This window comes from Echiichthys vipera (assembly GCF_963691815.1).
Source record: "Echiichthys vipera genome assembly, chromosome: 17".
Taxonomy (NCBI): Eukaryota; Metazoa; Chordata; class Actinopteri; order Perciformes; family Trachinidae; genus Echiichthys; species Echiichthys vipera.
Window position 1 is genome coordinate 9,234,746 of NC_139842.1, and position 17,633 is coordinate 9,252,378.

The 17,633-nt window shown below is 40.9% G+C and overlaps 1 protein-coding gene across 1 annotated transcript; it reads left to right on the forward strand.

Moving 5' to 3' along the window:
• Nucleotides 1-1,345: 1,345 nt before the first annotated feature.
• On the forward strand, nucleotides 1,346-16,619 carry mapk3 (mitogen-activated protein kinase 3). Its single transcript, XM_083930709.1, has 9 exons — nucleotides 1,346-1,725; nucleotides 3,129-3,311; nucleotides 5,551-5,740; nucleotides 7,758-7,874; nucleotides 7,986-8,100; nucleotides 9,016-9,144; nucleotides 9,796-9,905; nucleotides 10,651-10,779; nucleotides 12,853-16,619. The coding sequence occupies exons 1-8, from the start codon at nucleotides 1,514-1,516 to the stop codon at nucleotides 10,768-10,770; spliced, it is 1,176 nt and encodes a 391-aa protein (XP_083786835.1). The 5' UTR covers nucleotides 1,346-1,513; the 3' UTR covers nucleotides 10,771-10,779; nucleotides 12,853-16,619.
• Nucleotides 16,620-17,633: the final 1,014 nt, after the last annotated feature.

Sequence of the window (17,633 nt, forward strand, 5' to 3'; positions counted from 1 at the left end):
GTCAGTCATTTCTAAAAGTTATTATACAGACTTATTGAATGTCAAAAAATTTGATATCAAATGACTAAAAAACCCATTTCATCAATATATATTTTGCTGAATAGCTAATTGTGATTGAAAAAACGCCACAGTTATAATGACGTTATCATTTTTTCATGCATTAATATGCATATGTCTAAAATGTATGGCTGCACAATACATATGTTACTGCCAAGTATAATAACTGCATGATATTTTTAGCATGTAAATCGTCATATACAGTGAAGTGCCCATACATGTAAACAAGAAGTACTCTAACGTAACGCTAAAGTGTGGTACACAAGGATGCATGTAAAATTAGTATTTGATCATGAAGTATATTATTCTTGTCACAACAGGCAGCATGCAACATATTTCGGCACGCCCACTCGTGGCTGCTGCTGCTGTTTATTTTGCAGAGTGCGCTTGTTTCGCTCTAACATTGGAGCTGAACGGGCGGGCGGTAAATACATAAATAAATGCATAAATACATGTATAAATAAATACATAAATAAATAAATACAGGAATACATGTATACATAGTTAATACAGAAACCAGGGCATGAATAAATGAATAAAACAGCTGAAATAAATGTATAAATACATAAATGTATTTATATATTTCTATATTTTTGTTCACCTACATTTATTTATTTATGTATTTATATATCTCTAGGTTAATGAGGTGGGGGGTCCCATTTATTCCTGCATTTATTTATTTGTTTATTAATTTATTTCGGTTTTTATTTATTTATTGCAGCATTTATTCATTTATTCCTGTATTCATTCATTGCGAAATTTGTTTATATATTTATATATACATTTATCTATGCATTTTATTTTTTTATACCTGTTTTTATTTATGTTTTCCTGTATTTATTTATACATTTATCTATGCATTTATTTTTTAATCTGTATTTATTTATACATTTATCTATGCTTTTATTTCTTTATTCCTCTATTTATTTATAAATGTATCTACGTATTTATTTATGGATACATTTATCTATACATTTATTTATTTATGTATTTATTTATACATTTATCTATGTATTTATTTCTGTATTTTTTCCTGTATTAATTTATACATTTATTAATTTATTCCTGTATTTATTTATGTTTTCCTGTATTAATTTATACATTTATTTATTCCTGTATTTATTTATGCATTTGTTTTATTGAACCAAGTCTTATTTAGTCCATACCCTGACTCGACTCCGCCCAAACAAGTCACCCTCGTGCACATATCTAACGCACCTGTATTACCGTAGTGTGGCACGCGCATTTACGCTTGGAGCTGACACCAAATCCGTGCCCGCGCACGAAATCCATTTACACTCCGGTAGTAGAGAGGGCCCTGATCGCGTCTCTTTGCTCCGTCAATCAAACAATCCGTTCGGTTAAAGCCCCGCGCGGACGTTGAACGGTGCTGAGGGCGGTGACGGATCCTCGGTGAAACACACGGACAGAGCTCGAGCGGGTTTGGAGAGGAAGAATGGCGGATTCGAGCAGCACCGCAGCAGCGCACGGGGCCGCAGGCTCCAACAGCGCCGCTGCTGCTGCCGGGGCGGCGGGCACGGTGGCGCAGGACGGAGCTCCCGCAGCTGCGGGGACCAAGGCCGAGTCCGTGAAGGGCCAGATTTTCGACGTGGGTCCCCGCTACACGAACCTGTCCTACATCGGGGAGGGGGCGTACGGGATGGTTTGGTGAGTGGAGCTTTTTTTCTGTCGGGCCACCGTGGTGTCTGAATCAAAAGTGCCCGTTTGTTAGCGGATACTGTGCGCCAGCTAACACTAGCTGTGGTGTTCAGCAGCGACGGAGAGCGCAGCGTCGACGTGTGTGTGTGCCCAAAGTGCTTCGGACGGTATTGTTGGACCTAGAGGAAGCTCCTGTTGTGGTTAGCAGGTTAGCTGAGGAGCTACAGGCGTGGCTATGAGCGCTACAGGAAACAAGAGCCGGAGTGACTGCGCAGGACGTAGCTTGCTATCCGCTGAGAAATCTGTGGCAGACTGCATTCAAACCGCACATATCACTTAGTTCGAGCTAAAGCGATTGATGTCACAACTGCATTAATCTCTACTTTGACAAAGCTGCTGCAGAGGACGCGAGTGTGGTTTCTCTCTCGCAGCGAGGCCTTCTCCCACTCGTGTTATCTTCGTCTGTGATCCGCAGCCTTGTTCGGACACGTTAAGCAGAACTGCCCTGTTGCACTTGACAGGCGACGCTGCCAAGTCATCGCGAAACGAGGCTGAGCCGTGACGGGATCAGATGTGACAGCCGCTGAGCGAAGGTGGACGGTTTAGCGTGAGAGCTGGGCCCACGCGTCCATTTCAACATTTTTTTTCAATCTCAAGTGTGTCAGCAGCACCGTGTTATTTAGTGTCACCGTGGCCATGTGATTCCACTGTCGCAGCATCTGGTGTTTGTAAACACTGTCAACACCCAGTGGGGTTGGTACAGAGAAAACCAGCCATCTTATTAATTTAACACCAGCTCGAAAACTACATGTTCAGCATACTCCAGGTGTACAGATGTTTTGTTATTATGTGATTTTTAACCTGGCATCCGAGAAGCTCCACACAGACTTGTGTCATGTCCAGTTCATGAAGTGTGTTGTGCAATAATAAGAAAACACGCCTTTACCAATGGGGAAGATGTGATGTAACAGTTGTTCCTGTTAAGTGTCTCTGTAAGAACTTAGCCTGGGTGATTTATTTATTTATTTTTCACCCACACAAAGGGACAGTCAATTTAAGAGACCCAGAAATATTCACAGCTGCTCTCAGCCTCCAGTACTCTACACCTACACCACATTGACACGCACCTACACTCAGACATACACCTACACTACTTCACAACATATCACGGCAGAAAAGACGTATTATGTGTGCATCTTGGCAGCAAAACCAGTCCCAGCTACGCCCTTTTTAGAGCTTTGTATTAGCCCTGTTTCTGATAACGTCATTGTGTGTGTGTGTGTGTGTGTGTGTGTGTGTGTGTGTGTGTGTGTGTTACAGAGTGTGTTACAGTGTGTGTGTGTGTGTGTGTCTGTTACAGTGTGTAATATGAGACCTGTTTTGTGCTTCTTCTTCACATCCACCCTATCCAGCTCTGCATCGGACAACGTGACGAGCTCGCGTGTAGCCATCAAGAAAATCAGCCCCTTTGAGCACCAGACGTACTGCCAGCGCACACTGAGGGAAATCAAGATCCTGCTGCGTTTCCACCATGAGAATATCATCGGCATCAACGACATTCTCAGGGCACGGCACATCGACAACATGAGGGATGTGTATCCTTTTAAATGCTTTACAGGAGGCGTCTCGCATGCCTTTGTGTGCATGCTGCAAACTTGGATGGAGATTAATAGTTGTTCCGTCCTTAACATTTGACAGTTGAAAGCATTCATTCATTTCTTAAAGTGCTGTACTTACTCAAAACATGTTGATTTAAACATCTAGTCATGTTGCATTCAAGGACCAGTCACAAAAACGGGTACAGTGACTTTTTGAAGAGTAACTTTATTGCAAAAGCTTAGTTTATTTTAACTGTGTGTCGTAGTCACAGCAGAATCCTCCCAAGCAAATAAACAAAGGGTTATTAATCCAGCTTTCAGCCACTATACTCTCGCCTGCTTCAAGATCGGTTTGCTGGAACTGTTAATAAGGAGAAGACAATTACGTTGCTCATGGCCTTTACGGCTGGACAAACTACGCTTTCTCAGGTGGATCATTATTTTAGATATCAGTTTGTACGCTGTGACTTTTGTTTGTTGGTTAACGGAGCTCAACAGTGAGATTCTGGAAGTGAAAATCCCCGATTCATCTTCTGAATCAGGGTTTTAATATGAACTAGGCAGGTTTTGTTATTTACTGGCTTAGTAGACAGAACGGTTTTATCACTGTCCCTGTTCCTCTGTCAGCGGGGCGCTTTTTTCTTTTGCTGGGTAACGTTTCCACAGTTACTCCGGTTGCTCAACCATCCGTCAAACCAAATGTAGACTTACCACGAGATATGAGATTGTGAGATACGACGGCTCATGCTCTTGTTGAAGCCACACGTCTGTATCATATCAACCTTGTTTTAAGAAAAACATGTTTTTTTTATCTCAATGTAATGGAGACCCTAAGTATAACAGCGACCTCTCTGATTGGTGGAGGTTGCTGTTACCATGGAAATGTACTCCATGATTGTTTACGGTCACGATCTTGTACCTTTTTTCCTTTTCTTCCATTTTCCCAAATGCTGAATCACGGTTCGTCTTGTAGTTGGACGGCTTGGTTCCAGGCTTAAAAGTCTTTATAAATAAGGATTTTCTGAAATGGCAGTCTTTCTATATTACTATATTACTATATATACTATACTATTTTTGAAAAGAGATAAGCCATATACATCCTCTAGTCTGCACCGCTGCAGGCGGAGTGACAGCCTGTCTGTCAACACACACATCTACAGCGCCCAGAATTTTTAGGGTGGAGTGTTTTCTTTCATGTTACTTGAATAATACGGGCCACCTTAAATCAAACTACAACTATTCTCTATTTATCACTTGGAGAAAGAACGGAGCGCCACCGTATCACTGATCATCCGACGATCGAAACCCGTGATACGTCACCTCCGGAGTCTCCTTAATACCCCCCTGGGGCCTTTTTCTGTAATGGAAACAAAGAGAGTGAGAGGACTTTTGAGAGGGCGTGGCAAATTTCCAAGCGGCCACATCTTACTCCAATGGAAACGCGCCTAATGTTCTATTCTGTATGTAGCTCAGCTGGTAGGAGCATTGCACACCACGGTTGCTTATATCAACAGCAGTCTACAGTGGGTCTGTGAGGCTGTATTTGGACACAGCGGTGCTTTGATGATGCTAACATCAGCATCAAAACGCTCAATCCACAGAGAAATCGACACAGCCTGTATTCAGAAACTGTGCCTTTAAACGAGCCGTCGGGACTTCTGTATGGTTGTGATGTCACAACTAGACTATATATAGGTAGAAAGTACAGTAACAGTCATTACCCGGCTGCGGTGACTGTGCAGAAATGGTGCAGTAGACCCAGAGACGCTGACAAATCGGAGCAGAAAGACTTCTACAGGAGGGCGTCTCAGACAGTGGGTGCATACAGAATATATTCAGACAGACAGTATGAGAAAAGCGAAGTGTTTTTTGAACATTAAAGCATGTAAACATGTTTTAGTAGAAACCCAAAATACAAGTAAGCACCTGAAAATGAGCAGAATATGGGACCTTTAAGTCTCAGTTGTCTTATAAGATATAAGTCTAGAAAACACGACGCAGAGAAGCCATTGTGTTCAGATGCTGAAGGTCGAACTAAATACAGGTTTGAACAAGGTCAATTTAATGTGACGTACGGTTCAGCGGCTCTTGGTTTTATTTTATACATAAACTTATGTTGCTCAATAATTTGGGTCACTTTTGAAGTCACTTTCAGAGCGGTCCTTATGCTTCCTTCGGTGTCAGTGGATACTGTCCGCCCTCTTTGTTGTCCTCCTTGACCCGTGCCTTTTTCCAGCTACATCGTGCAGACTCTGATGGAGACAGACCTGTACAAGCTGCTGAAGACCCAGAGGCTGAGCAACGACCACGTCTGCTATTTCCTCTACCAGATCCTGAGAGGCCTCAAGTACATTCACTCAGCCAACGTGTTGCACCGTGACCTCAAGCCCTCCAACCTGCTCATCAACACCACCTGCGACCTCAAGGTCGACACACACACACACACACACACACACACACACACACACACACACACACACACACACACACACACACACACACACACACACACACACACACACACACACACACAGGGGAAATCTCGTATTTATATGTTGTAAATTTAGTGTAGGTGTTAAACATTCCCTGTGATTCAAAGTTACTACATGATAACTGACATTAACTTAATTTTTGGGAGACAAAAGTTGAAAAAGAGGATATTTTTGTAATCTCAAATGATGCATTTAGGTCAAATGCTTAATTTTATTTGGCTAAAAAAAATGTTTTACTCAAGAACTATATGTTTATTTAAACATTGGTACCAGTTGCAAGTTACAGAGCTCTACAAGATTGAAAAAGAATCTCAGGAATGTTGGATAAGGGTGATGGATTGACCCAAGCCCTTGCTTGCCTGTTGTGGACTGAGTGGTTCAATGTAAAAGTATAAACACTGGGTCGTACTTGGTATTTGCAGACTTTATTTAATGATAATCTGAAATGACTCGCAGTTGAATTGTGGCACTGTAAAAAGCTATCTGAAGGATTTTCCCTTTCCTGATACCGATTTGTTCTGACGTGTGTAAGTTTACGGTTTTAGCAGAAAAGTAGTGAAGTGGCCAAAGGTGAAATATTTTGGGGTTTATTATTGAAGACCTAGATCTAATAATAATAACATTTATTATCCAGTTCAGTGTCAGTACCTTAAGAATAGAAGGGCAAATGTGTAAAACTGAATAACTTATAACATGTAGATCCATTTGGGATCACTGAAGGTTAAAAAGTAAATATAAATGCACTGCTTTTTATATTTGAGAAAATATCCCTACAGAATGTTGAGCTATGCGGCTTTACACCAAATCAAATCGTCGGGGCTTGCTAAAAGGCACTCTGGGAAATGGAGGAAATCACTTATTAAAATTGTGTGTGAAAGTGCACAGCATAAAAATTTAGAGACATTTTTAATGTTTTAAACCACACAGTATGTAATTTTCTGCTGCTAGAGGTCTCTCAGTTAGAGCAATAAAAAAGACGTAGTTTGGCGACGTTGTGAAGTAGCTCGGCATCATGGAGGTTGTTGCCCTCATTGCAGTCAGCTTCTCCACGTTTGGTTTCCTTCAGTGTTTATCGTTTAGGAGGTTTGTGCAGGAGCAGAATTATCCACAGAGGTCTCCTCCTCTCTAAAACAAATGGTTAAAACACTGAATAAAGAAGTTTCAGGTTAAAACTCTGTATTTCTATAATGTATCTGAAAAGCGTATTGTAAAAATGTGTCTAAAAACTGAATGAAGAGTCAGTTAATGGCAGCTTCTGCCAGACAACCACGATGCTAATCCATGCACAGAGGAGATATGACGCTTTTGACAGGCGACCAAATTAAAACAAGATAAAAACAAGACTAAAACAAGATGCTACAAACAGATTGATATGAGCCACTGAGTTCTTTTTTTCTCTCTGCTCCATGTTGCATAAAGAACACTTGTGAACTCTCGACAGCCAACTATCAATCCGCGGATTAGTTGATCATGTGGGAGGAGTGAAGACCAAACGCAGCACATGTTTCTGATACATTCCTCTGCCTTAATACTCTCGCTATACGTTACATCTGTGTCTTTGTGCCACTGACATAACATTGTGCCACATATATTAAATATGTACACAGATTTAATATATGTAATGTGATCTGCACAGCTAACAGAGGTGCATTGTTTACAGTATTCCTCTACTGGGATACTGCGTGGGTCCACATTTCCCTGCAGTTTGGTGTTATAGTTAAACAGAACCATCAATAAGAAGATGTCAAAACCAGATTTAGAAAGTAAAGCAGGAGAAATAGTTTCAGAGAAGCATAAAGATGGGAACTGGCAGAGCTGTATTTGAAGTGGCTCCTTGATTTATTTATTTATTTTTAAATTAGCTTAAACATTTATAGCCTCACCCATTCTCAGATTTCTGAGTGTGGGTCTTGTATAATGATTTACCTCTGACCCTTCACGTCGTCCTCAGATCTGTGACTTTGGCCTGGCGCGGATAGCCGACCCCGAGCACGACCACACAGGTTTCTTGACCGAGTATGTGGCTACACGTTGGTACAGGGCTCCAGAAATCATGCTCAACTCAAAGGTAGGCGTGTGTGTGCGTGAGTAACTGATGTGCTCTCTGTATTGGACTGGATAGCTTCTTTGTTTATTGACTGCATGAACTATATAAAGTATGTGTGTGTTTCTGTCTCAGGGCTACTCCAAGTCCATCGACATCTGGTCAGTGGGCTGCATCCTGGCTGAGATGTTGTCCAACAGGCCTATCTTTCCCGGGAAACACTACCTGGACCAGCTCAACCACATACTGGGTGAGTTTCACTCATTTCTGTAAAGTTAACACCATGAAGTTATTTGAAGTACCTAGTACATCTATTACAGTCTTTATTTACAGGAGGGTCATTCAACTTTGCATTCACTCTTGATTTTCTTTGTTTGCCTGCTTATCCTTTTTAATTACAACCAATTTAAGCAGCATGCATGTATAACCTTTCCAGTGTTCTTCACTCAATAACTCAACTTTTTGAAAACGGAACGTGCACAGTTTCAAGTATCTCGAGTGACATGTGATTGAGTTGAAAATGGGCCGTGCAACGCTTGTTTCAGTGGCATTTCAGCAGGTTTTTCACAACAGTAAAGGCCTTATTTTTCATCTGAAATTGTTGAACGTGTAAATCGTGTTTACATGCTGACACCATCATCGCAAAGAAGTTTGATAATGGTAGGTTTTTGTGTGAGGCCTCTTTGTGAACTATAGCTCTTCGCTGCTCTCAACGCGAATGATATACGTCACCTACCGCGCTTGGTGCTCTGGTACAGACATGGCAATATCTCTGCTCCACTTCACCACTTTTTTTCCAAGGGGAGGATAAGAGCATCGAAAGGGGGGGGAAACCATTACAAGTCGGGGCATGCAGAGAGTTTTACTTATGCTGTAATGACGTGACGTCACATACGCGACATGACATGTACGTAGTCTTTCTCATGTGCTTTCTCTACAGCCTTAAACTGAACAATTGCACAATAAACAGTCAAACGTGGGACTTCGCCACTCTTTAGTCCAAGTGAAGAAGTGAGAAAAACACCAAATCAACCTCACTACTTGATATCTGTCTCATATTGCGACTGACTTAATGGGCAAGGTTTCACAGCCTCATCTGCACCGTAGGGCGTCAGTTGATTAGCCGTATTGAAATGGGTCCCTCGCTCTCCTCTCTTGTTTGCAGGCGTCCTCGGCTCTCCGTCTCAAGATGACCTGAACTGCATTATCAACATGAAGGCGAGGAACTACCTTCAGTCCCTGCCTCCTAAACCCAGAATCCCTTGGGAAACTCTCTACAAGGCAGACTCAAAAGGTATGGCAGCGCACCACATTGCTCATTTGTAAGCCTGGAATGTAAGGGGAGAAAATATAAGATATATAACATATTTGAGATAACCTAAAGACGGTGGAGGCCAAAGCAGCTCTGCATGGCCCGTAATGAGCAGCAGATGGATCAGTGTGACCAGATGGAGCAACAAAGGGGTTTTCTCATCAGTGACCAATAAATAGGCTTTGCGTACAAGTTGTGGTCTCCTGTAACTGAAAAGTCACATTCTACCTCTTATTACCTGAAGATGAATTATATAACAGGCTTTTAATGTTTGATTATCCTTTTGTGAGGTGATCTAAAACAATCTGTTGTTATGGGCTTTTATTTGTTCATTTTTCACAATAAGCATGGATGAGCTAGTAAAGTTCAGAGCTTCATTAATACAATTATTGCAACATATAGTTATTTAGCTATGTGAGACAGTGACACAGATGTACCTCAAACTTTGTATATCAAAACTTCTGGTTTTCTTTTTAATATCTAGCCGTACAGTGGAGGAAAAAATAGTAATTAATAAAGAGCATATCTTAATGTCTGTCTTTTCTTATACCGTAAACATTTTTACTGTGATATAAGACGTGTGAAAAGAAAAAGAAACTGCAGTGACTGAAGTTCTCCATCAATCTAACGCAGCTCTGGACCTGCTGGGCCGCATGTTGACCTTTAACCCTGTGAAGCGCATCAGCGTTGAGGAGGCCCTGGCTCATCCTTACCTGGAGCAGTACTACGATCCCACAGATGAGGTACGCACAGACGGAGCCATCAGTCTGGGGCCTATTTGTGAATAATTCTATTATTGCTGCTCAACGAAAATAAGGATTTAAGTTTAAAGAACAGCGTTTTCACTCTGTCGACGTTAAAGCTGTGCTGTACTCGACCCCTCTGAGAAATTTGCACAAACAGAAAAAAACAAAAAAGTATTTTTCAGTCAGCCATGTTTTGTTCACAGATTTTCACAAATGTTGGAGACAGAAGGGCCCGTTCATTCAGACGTGTTTGTCATTGTTTAAAACTGTGAGCCAAGATTTAAATGTGAGTGTTTTTCTGTTTTGTGCTGGAAAAGCTCCTTAGCTGTGTTTGGAATGCAATGAGTATTAAGTTTGCTCCACGACCAGCTCAAGAGAGGTTAAAGAATGTAATCAGATGCGATTACACATTTTCTGTGTTTATTTCTATTGTGTCGTGATCTCATTTCAAACATCTACTGCACTGTTCAGGCTGCTTGAGACCTCTCCACCTTTCCCCACTTTGCAACATCACGGTTATATAAGCTGCAGCTGCCTCTTGTAAGGTCAATAACTGTGTGCAGCATGTTGCAACAACGCACTTCTCAGTTTTACCAACGAGACTTTATTTTTAAAGCTGCATTTTAAGGAAATGGCTCTCCAGCTTTAGTTGAAGGTTTGTACAATGTTTGTGTGCGTGTGTGTGTGTGTGTGTGTGTGTCTGTGTCTGTGTCTGTGTGTGCGTGTGCGTGTGTGTGTGTAGCCAGTAGCAGAGGAGCCCTTCACTTTCTCCATGGAGCTGGATGACCTTCCCAAGGAGAAGCTGAAGGAACTGATCTACGAGGAAACCGCTCGTTTCCAGGAAACCTACCAGGGCTCCTGAGACACACAGGTATGTTACCAGGTTCACGGCACCACAAGGTTCTGTTGGTAAAGGTCGCAAAATGAATACTCTGAATATATTTTAGAAGATTTTCCTGGATAGGCCTCAGATGCTTCACCTGATGATGCAGATGAGGGCTGGACAATTTCCAAATCTTCTTTCCCATCATAGGTCATTTCATTTCTCGATAACTATATATGTTGTGATAAAGCATGTTTTTTGATTCATTCGTTCTAATTCATAAATGAATTGATTGATGAATGAACAGGTTAAACCCTATATTACTCCTTTTGAATTACATACTTGACAAATGAAAAGAGTGCTGAGTATTTTCTCAATTTGAGACCTTTAGCGCAAAATAAACCACGATTAGGAGAAAACATTTCAAAATGAGATTCTCTGAGAAATCTCAGTTAATTAGCCTTTTTTTAGTCTCAGTTTTGACAATGTAATTGTATGTCACGATACTGCAGCTACAGATCAAGCCAGTTCAGTTTGATTCAATAAAGCTTTATTGTCCCTGGGCAAATCACAGGGAGACACACACTATAAACAACAAGTAATGGCGAATCTCAACTCTGAGACCACTAGATGTCAGTGGAGCAAGTTCCATTAAAGCATCATTCAAACACAACCAAACAACATGGAGAGACATGACGGCTCCATTATTCTAACTTAAATTAACATGAAGAACAAAATAAAGTGTGCAACCTTTAGGTTAATGCAGGTTCATTAAAAACATCAATTTGGAACGGCGACTATCCACAGACCTTTTCATTATGAAGACAAATCCTCAACGACAGACTGATACTGTCCATTGAACTATGTTTTATATCCAGTGAGGGTGTTTATTTAATAACGTTGATAAAACTATATATTTGGAGGTTGAAACGAAGGTGAAAGTTTAATTTAGTACTTTAACTATGTAATGTTTATGACAGTTTCACGCTAAATCCAGCGCTGCAGCGAAAACACTCGTCCTCCTCTTAAGAAAGCAGCAGTCTGCTGGAAAACGTTAAAACGGATTCAAATTTTACACCCAACAGCTCTTTGCCGTGGCCAAGCACGCAACCTGCGATCAGCTTTGCTGGTCCGTTTTGGGGGGAGAGTTACAGTAAAATTACAGTAAACACCTCTGCCACATGACAAGGGCTGAAAACAGCTTTGGTACAAGAAAGTTTGAGAAACTCTGAGGGGTAAAAAACAAAACACAGGCACTTACCCTGACTGTCCAGAAGTTTGTGTAGCAGCTCCAGCCCAGAGCTCAGTACCTTCTTGGCTAACTGCTGTGACATGAAGATGCATTCAAGTGTGGTTGTAAATGTCAACATCATAAAAACGCTCTGACGGAAAAAGATCATTATTTCAAATATATAGTCTACTTCTGCTTTATTAGTGTGTTAAAGTTTACAACAAGATGACAGCATTGTGCCAATTAAAGCAATTCTTACCTTTCTGGCATTTTTACACTTTTCTTTTGTAATCTCAAAGCGGTTCTAATAAGCGTACACTAAAATATAAAACAAAATCCACCAGGAGTTGAAACTCAAAAATATTCAATTCCCTTATATTTCTGATAAAAGTCTGATCAATTGTTTTATTCAGTCCGGATAAAATGATTTGCCAAGCTTCCTGCCTGTCATCCATTGCTCCCTTTCACGTGCTGCGTTCCAGTGACATGGGAAGTCCGAAGTTTCGGACCTCCAACAAGGCAAAGTGCACTGGAATGCCTGTCAAAGTGAACCCTCCTACTAGTAAATTCGGGGTAGATCGATCTCCCGTGCAAGAAAAGTAAGAATTGCTTTAAGTGATTCCCACGCCGCTGCACAGCCCTGTACTAATCGCTGCAACGCCATATTTGGTCTGAACGCAGACTTAGATTTAGCAAAGATGGTTCTTGGTACAAATTTCTTTGGCGGTAGTTTTCTGCAGATCCTGAAAACCCTATATCTTAGCAAATGAGTGGGTGAGTAGGGGCCTATAGGAAGGAATGGAAGTTTGAATGAGACTTAATATTCATTAATTCAACTTGGGCCTAAGTGTATTTGTTTTTCTTTCTTCTATCTTTTTTTTTTTTTTTAGCCCTAAAGAGTGACAAAGCCACACAGAGGCTTGGAACAAGAAGACCCCCAAACGACATGCTAAAACAAAAAGAAAAATGCATCTTCAAGAAATCAACAAAAAGCGAAAAACAAGAAATGAACATTTAACTGCTTATCTTTCCATTTCTACTGCAAGAGAGCTAAGTTTAACTTTGATTTCTGTGGTTGGGTGGGGTGGTAGGGTCTGTCGTACTCATACTGTTTTCAGTTTTGTCCATGTTGGACTCTCCCTCCTCTCACCTCACTTTTATTTTCACGTTCAAATGTCCCGCCTCATCCTGTCCCCCCTCCTACCCTGATCGAAAACCCCTTTCCTCCTCTCCTGCACCTGTTGCTGACCTGAGCGCGCTCTCTCGCTCTCTCTCTCTCTCTCTCTCTCTCTCTCTCTCTCTCTCTCTCTCTCTCTCTCTCTCTCTCTCTCTCTCTCTCTCTCTCTCTCTCTCTCCTCTCTCTCTCTCTCTCTCTCTCTCTCTCTCCCTCTCTCTCTCTGTCGCTCCCTCTCATATAAACTACTGTATTAACCAACACCATAAATCTCCTGTCTTGCTCCGTGTAAATTACAACCTGATAAAAAATCGAGGGCTAAAAGAACGGGGATGCTAATCGGGTGTATGTATATATACAAAAGTATAAAAGCTTCTTTTTGTTTTCTCTCTTTAAGTGTGCTTGTCGCAGTTTTTGTTTGTACACCGTTGTTTGAGTGTTTTCGGATCAGTTGTATCTGTATGTTTTGGGGTTTATATTTGCAAGTCATTTTTTTTGAACACTTGATTTTGAGACAAGCATTCAGTGTTTTTACTGGCATGTTGGCAGGTTTATAGATTTGTCCTGGCTCTGTTTTGTTTTGTTTTTCTTTTAAAAAAAACAAAAAAAAAACCTGTATGATGTTCATATGAGTGCATGCATTCCTGAAATTAACCAAAGTGGCAGAGAGACGCAGGAAACTTGGCTGAGGAGCATTTAAGAAATATGAACATAGCTTTGAATCTTACCTTAAAGACATTTCTTCACCTATAACACGTACCGAGGACAGACAAACTGAACCCGCCGCCTTCGTTTGTGGATAGTTGGTTATATTCAGAAGGCGCTACATGATTGCAACAAATAGAAATCAAGCGATATAAAATCTAGTTTCTGTAAATGCGCGTTCGTTCAGATAACAGTGACTCATACGCCCCATTTTCCAGAACATCCATGGTACGTTGTGCCGCATCAAAACTGTTTTGTTTTTCTTCAGGAGTTTAATGATCAAGAAATTACCTGATTTAATGCAAGGTTGTGAAATGTGAGACTGGTTTTAAACATAACCGTATCGTCTACATTTGGCCCCACAACATCCCTTTACCACATTATGTAACCAACCCTCAAATACCTGATCTGGTGTCAGTATTAAATTACATTACTCTTACAAATACATAGCAGCTTGTCTCATAACATCACTGAAGTCCTTGCTCAGCTCCTCTTGAGCTGTATTTGCACCGGGACTCTGGGCTAACTGACAGCGGAGGGCTAAATCTAAACAAATTTCACGGTGGCCGTACACTACTTGAGTGTGGCCTCGAGAAGTGCGCTTTCCAACGGGTGTTTTCATATAACGATCTTTCTGGCTCACTGATGTGAGTGTCGAATGTAAACGGCATAAATTCCTTGGAGTTAACTTTCACAAGAACAAGCGCCTCTTATTACCACAGCTGAGAAAACCGTACATGTCGCTGATGGGTGTCACGTTCGCGTCACATTGGACATTGGATACATTATGTATCGGAGCTTTCAGAATAGTCGTTGACGTGAATGCTGTTTTAAAAGTCAGAAACCCATAATTACACTATGGTATCTCCAACGTGAAATTAATGCGGTGTAATCAACAACATAATAGTCCCAGGAATGTCAGAGTGCCGTACAGGTACCCCTGCTCTGTGCGCAGCCAAGCAACCACCATCGCTTCATGGTTGTACAATATATTCAACCCTCCATATTACCTTCCTCCTGCGCCTGTGCATTATCCCGGCTACCTGTTCTGGATGTTTATTCTTCAATGTGGGTGATTTAATGCTACATCGTTTTCTCAGTTGGCTTCTCGTGTTTCTCTGAGTTAGTGTGTGTGCGCACATGTTTGTGATGCCTGTGTGTTCATTGTTCCTGTCAGTGTCTGCTCCCTCCTCTCTTTGTTCTGGATGTGACTGTACTACATCGCTGCCTGGTGGGGAACCACCCCAGTGGGTCCAGCTCAGTCTGCACTAATTTCTGCCTGTTGCACTGGGACCAAGCACCCCACCCCCCAAAAAATGGACCAACATATGCACTGGATCCCCTCTCCCTCCCTCCTTCCCTCTCAGGGTAGGCCTGTGATGCTAACAGACTCCACATCTGGAGAGCGCACCAGGTCTCGCCCTTTTGCAGCAAAAATGATTGATTTTGTTTTGGGGGGTTTTTACGGGCTCGAGCCGCATCATTTCCTCAGAAGCCATAGCCAGCACTCTGGGATCAGTGTGAGGCTTTTTGGTGCATGTGTTGATATTCATCCTTAAATTCAACCTCCCACCCCACCCCGACGCTCACCACGCTTTACTCAAAGGGCTGCCTCCCCTTTTTCCTCCTCCTCCTCCTCCCCACCTGTCTTATCTGCTTCTCCACAGTGGGATTTGGTGAAGACCTTCAAACCCGTAACCCGACTTTGCCGCCACTTCCCTCCTCCTCGTCCCAGAACACCATTGCCCCTGTTCCATAGATCATGGATGGTCATACATGCAGGAAACTTGCATAACTCAATCAGCACGCCTGCACTTTGTCTCTGCAGCCACGCTCTCCCTGGAGGTTGTTTTTGTCTTGTTTCCTCCCTGTTCAGCTTTAAGTTTCGCCTGCTGTGTATGTGTGTGCGTGTGTGTGTGTGTGTTAAAGCTTAGGGGTCGTCTGCAGTGATTAATGTCTCTGTACAAGTGTTTGTGTATCTGCTCATCAGTAACATAAAGCCAAGACTCTTTCTGACCCGTGTGTGCGAGCGTGCGTCTGTTTTTGGGCCCTCTCCCTGCAGTTACCTGTGCTTTTACATCTTTCCTCACAAAAGCAGTAAGAGATATTTTGTATGTATTTCATATGTATATTTGTTCACCAGTCAACCAGGCCCTGCTATTTTTTTCTCCGACCTGCCACCAGACCAAACATCTCACTGGGTAACCATGGGAACGAACCAAGAGGACCACATTTTGCAATCCTCCTTACGCACACACGTCCTCTCTCTTTCTGAGGAGTGTGTGTGTGTGTCTGCGAAAAAGTTACACTTGAACACACCATATACATTCACACAGTACCGACAAGTCTAAAGGCCTGTCCGTCATGAGGCCTGTTTCCAGAAATTGTTGTTTTTAAATGGCTGTTCTTATTATTGCTATTGTTGTCATATTGGTGAGTTGTTGTATTTTTTCTTCTTTTTTTTTTTTTTTTTACATAAAAGGGAGTTAAAGTTGTATTTTTTTTTTTTAATAATTAGGATGTTTTTATTTTTTTTGTTCTTATTTCTCTAATGGGCGTGATTATTATTGGCAGTGTTCAATCTTTCTGACACCGTTTTCTTTTTTCTTTCTTTCCCCCTCTAAGATCTTATAAGGAATTATTTTAAAAGAAGATATAAGTAGATTGTCAAAGAGATATGAGTTATTGAGGGTTATAGTCTGTATATTCTATGGGTATTATGAATTAAACGATTAACACAGAAACAGAATTATATACATATAATTAAATAAAATTTCCTGATACTGTTACAACTGTTTTTTCTCTTGTGGTCTCTTTGTTTTATTTCATTAATGGTATTTTCAGCACCGTTCACATTTAGTCTTTGAACTCCAGGAGTCTGCTTCATAAAGAAAGACGGACTATGGCTTAGATCTGATAGTCACACTTCAAATAGACGTATAAAACCGTTGGATGATATCAAAATGACCACAAAAAGACACAAGACTACAAAGAGATGCAATATGACTACAAGGTGACCCAAAAGAGACAGAAAATGACCAAGACACTGAGTTTGATCACATGCTTAGTTTTTAAAAGTTTATAAACCCACCCCCCAGGGTACAAGGATGATTATCATTGTTTACCGTTTATTTATTTAGATTTTTATATATTTCTTAATTTCCCTTTTTTCACTCTAGTTTTTTCACTTATATATTCTGAATGAATTCATACTTTGGATGCTAAAATACAGTATATCAACATGTTTATAATTATATATTATTATACATAATTATGTTTATAAGTTTTGAATAAATATGCAAGAAATTAAAATATATATGATTGGAATATACAAGAAATAAATTGTATTTTGTAACATACAAAATCATAGTAAAGATTTTTCTTTTAGATAGATTTTAATAATTATAATAATAAAGCAATAAAAAGGTAATGTAAAATAAATGTAAGACAGAGGAAGCTGTTAACTAACAATGAATTATGGAGAAGGGGTGGGATAAAGTAAGTTTATGCTCCTTGCCGCTCCTATGTCAAAAAAGAAGGCTTTTTAGTTGTGTAATAATCTTATTTTCTGTATGACCTTTACTCTTTTCTTATTTATATGTTTGAAATATAACATTTAAATGCATTTAAAAAAAACCAAAAAAAAAACCCTGATCTTCATTCATTCATTCATCTTCAACCGCTTATCCCGGGCTGACATCGGGCGTGAGGCAAGGTACACCCTGGACAGGACGCCAGTCTATCACAGGGCACAAAGACAAACAGAGACAGACAACCATTCACACCTAAGGG

What these genes read in the sequence shown, in the direction of transcription:
- mapk3 (XM_083930709.1), top strand. Translation starts at nt 1,514, where the DNA reads ATGGCGGATTCGAGCAGCACCGCAGCAGCGCACGGGGCCGCAGGCTCC. An exon ending in GGGGCGTACGGGATGGTTTG is followed by an intron (nt 1,726 to 3,128) that starts GTGAGTGGAGCT and finishes CACCCTATCCAG; the next exon opens with CTCTGCATCGGACAACGTGA. An exon ending in CCAGCTCAACCACATACTGG is followed by an intron (nt 8,101 to 9,015) that starts GTGAGTTTCACT and finishes TCTTGTTTGCAG; the next exon opens with GCGTCCTCGGCTCTCCGTCT.